We start from the raw sequence: 2,016 nt of genomic DNA, 5'->3' as shown, positions 1-2,016 counted from the left end.
TTTACGGATTGAAAAGAATCGGTGAATTTTAGACGTAAAGCAAAAGATTTTAGTAAGATAAACGAAATCTGATCAGATGACGCTGTGAATCTCCACGAGAAACATGCAGGCAGGTTTTGTATTTTGTTCTTACAACATAATTGATAAATACAAAGGTACTCTTCCAAATTAAGTACCCCCTTCAAGTTGGAGGGGGTACTTGGAGGCTCCAATTAATATACCCTTCTGAATACCAAACCCCCTACCATGGCCTTGTATCGACGATACCACCCTGTTCCATACTAAAAATCAAGTCAGTTGTTTTCCTATTAAAAAATACTCTCCGACTACTTTAGTCGAAAGTACACGTTAGTAAGATTTTTAAATAATCGTTTTAAGACTATATGTTTTTCTGACACGATCATTTTTCTCGATTTTCGATGCTTTTCGGCGGTCAACCATGATCTGCGACTCTCATTTTTATAATATGGTTGAGAAGTGTTGAATAATTTTTTAATATTTTTTTAAGATAACGATAAATTATTTGATTTTCGCAAACATCCGAAATATATTTCCAAGAAAATTAGCATGGAATTTATTCCAAAAGTAAATTTCGTGTAAGTCCACAAAATGCTTTCGCTGTAATAAAAATGCGTGGATGGCATTCAGACGGAAAAAAACCATCAAAAATTTAATTTTTTTTCGTCTGAATGCCATCACGGTAAAATACAGTTCAAAGTTCAAAAAGTCTCTCATAATTTAAAAACTTTACTGTAGTACTACCGAATGATTACACTACTACTACTACTACTACTACTACCGTGATTTGATTGGCCGGGATGGCATTCAGACGATAAAAACCATTAATTATTTTATGGTTTTTTCGTCTGAATGCCATCCAAGCATATTTTATTACAGCAAAAGTTCTACAAGTTCGTTGTCGTTGAGTAATAAAATATAGCGAGGATGTTTTTCAATGTAATTTTAATTTTGTTTTGGACGAAAATTGTCGCTCTCAAAACCTACCAGTCACACCTATGTAAGTGTCGCTGCTTAAGCCGAGCAGGACACCGACTTCTGCAGTAGCATGCTCACATCCGAGTACGAGAGCGATGTTTTCCGTTGTTTGTTTGAGGGGTGAATGAACAAAGGTAGAGTTCTATGTTCTACAGCATCGTTACGCTACTAGTTTCTGAGAAGTACACTGTTAACGTTCCAACAGTAGGAAGCAAAAGAGCTCGCCGAAGGAGACTTAAGCCTGGTTGTTGGAAGCGCTCGTCGACGTCGCTGAGCCAGTCGACGCTGATCCCGTCACACCCGGAGAGCTGGCAGCCGAATCCGAGGTCGAAGCAGCGGTCGAGGATGACGTAGACGACGAAGGCGATGACGAGCCGGCGGAACCGGCAGGCTCAGAACCAGCGGACGACGAAGCAGACGAGTCCGAGCAAGCCACGGACTTTGCAAGCAGCATGCTCACATCTGCGTAGCTGAGACCAATGCTGGTCACCGTATCAGCAGCAGGCTTCTCCTTAGGGAACCAAATGAAATCAGGGTGGTCATCGTCCGATTTGTAGACCCACTCACCACCGATGATGGTTCCATCGTCGTCCATCTCAAGCAGGTACGTGTAGTAGGCACCCGTCGTGAATTGGTCCACTTGGCCGGAGGACACCAGGCCACCGTCCGTGTACGTCTCGAAGATCCACGATAGACGCGACTTGACGTACACGATGCTCTTTGCCGCGGCGTTCCACGGGTATTCCTCGAGACCGTAGAAGGTCTGGGCAGCCTCCTCGAGCGACATCTCAGTCTGCTCGTACACCTTGAAACCACGCACAGGCTGGTTCCACACCTCCGAACCGGCGGTGACGTCCGCGATGAATGTGGCGTTCAACTTACCCAAAAGGTTGGCGGCGGTGATGTGGAAGAAGGCAGGGTTCAGATCACGATAAGCGGCGCTCGAGTGGCGGCCGTACTCGTCAGTTGAGTCGCTACCACCGTTAAAGCGGGAGCCCGTGAACACCGTCGAGATCGAAG

The 2,016-nt window shown here is 44.8% G+C and overlaps 1 protein-coding gene across 1 annotated transcript; it reads right to left on the bottom strand.

Moving 5' to 3' along the window:
• Positions 1-1,049: 1,049 nt before the first annotated feature.
• Positions 1,050-1,783, bottom strand: PPTG_16238 (hypothetical protein; the record flags this gene model as incomplete). The annotated part of the gene is made up of 1 exon (XM_008913867.1): positions 1,050-1,783. The coding sequence occupies one exon, from the start codon at positions 1,781-1,783 to the stop codon at positions 1,232-1,234; it is 552 nt and encodes a 183-aa protein (XP_008912115.1). The 3' UTR covers positions 1,050-1,231.
• Positions 1,784-2,016: the final 233 nt, after the last annotated feature.

The sequence above is a fragment of the Phytophthora parasitica genome, assembly GCF_000247585.1.
Source record: "Phytophthora parasitica INRA-310 unplaced genomic scaffold supercont2.56, whole genome shotgun sequence".
Taxonomy (NCBI): Eukaryota; Oomycota; class Peronosporomycetes; order Peronosporales; family Peronosporaceae; genus Phytophthora; species Phytophthora nicotianae.
Note: the sequence above shows the minus strand (reverse complement) of the source record. Positions and strands in the feature narration are given on the sequence as shown.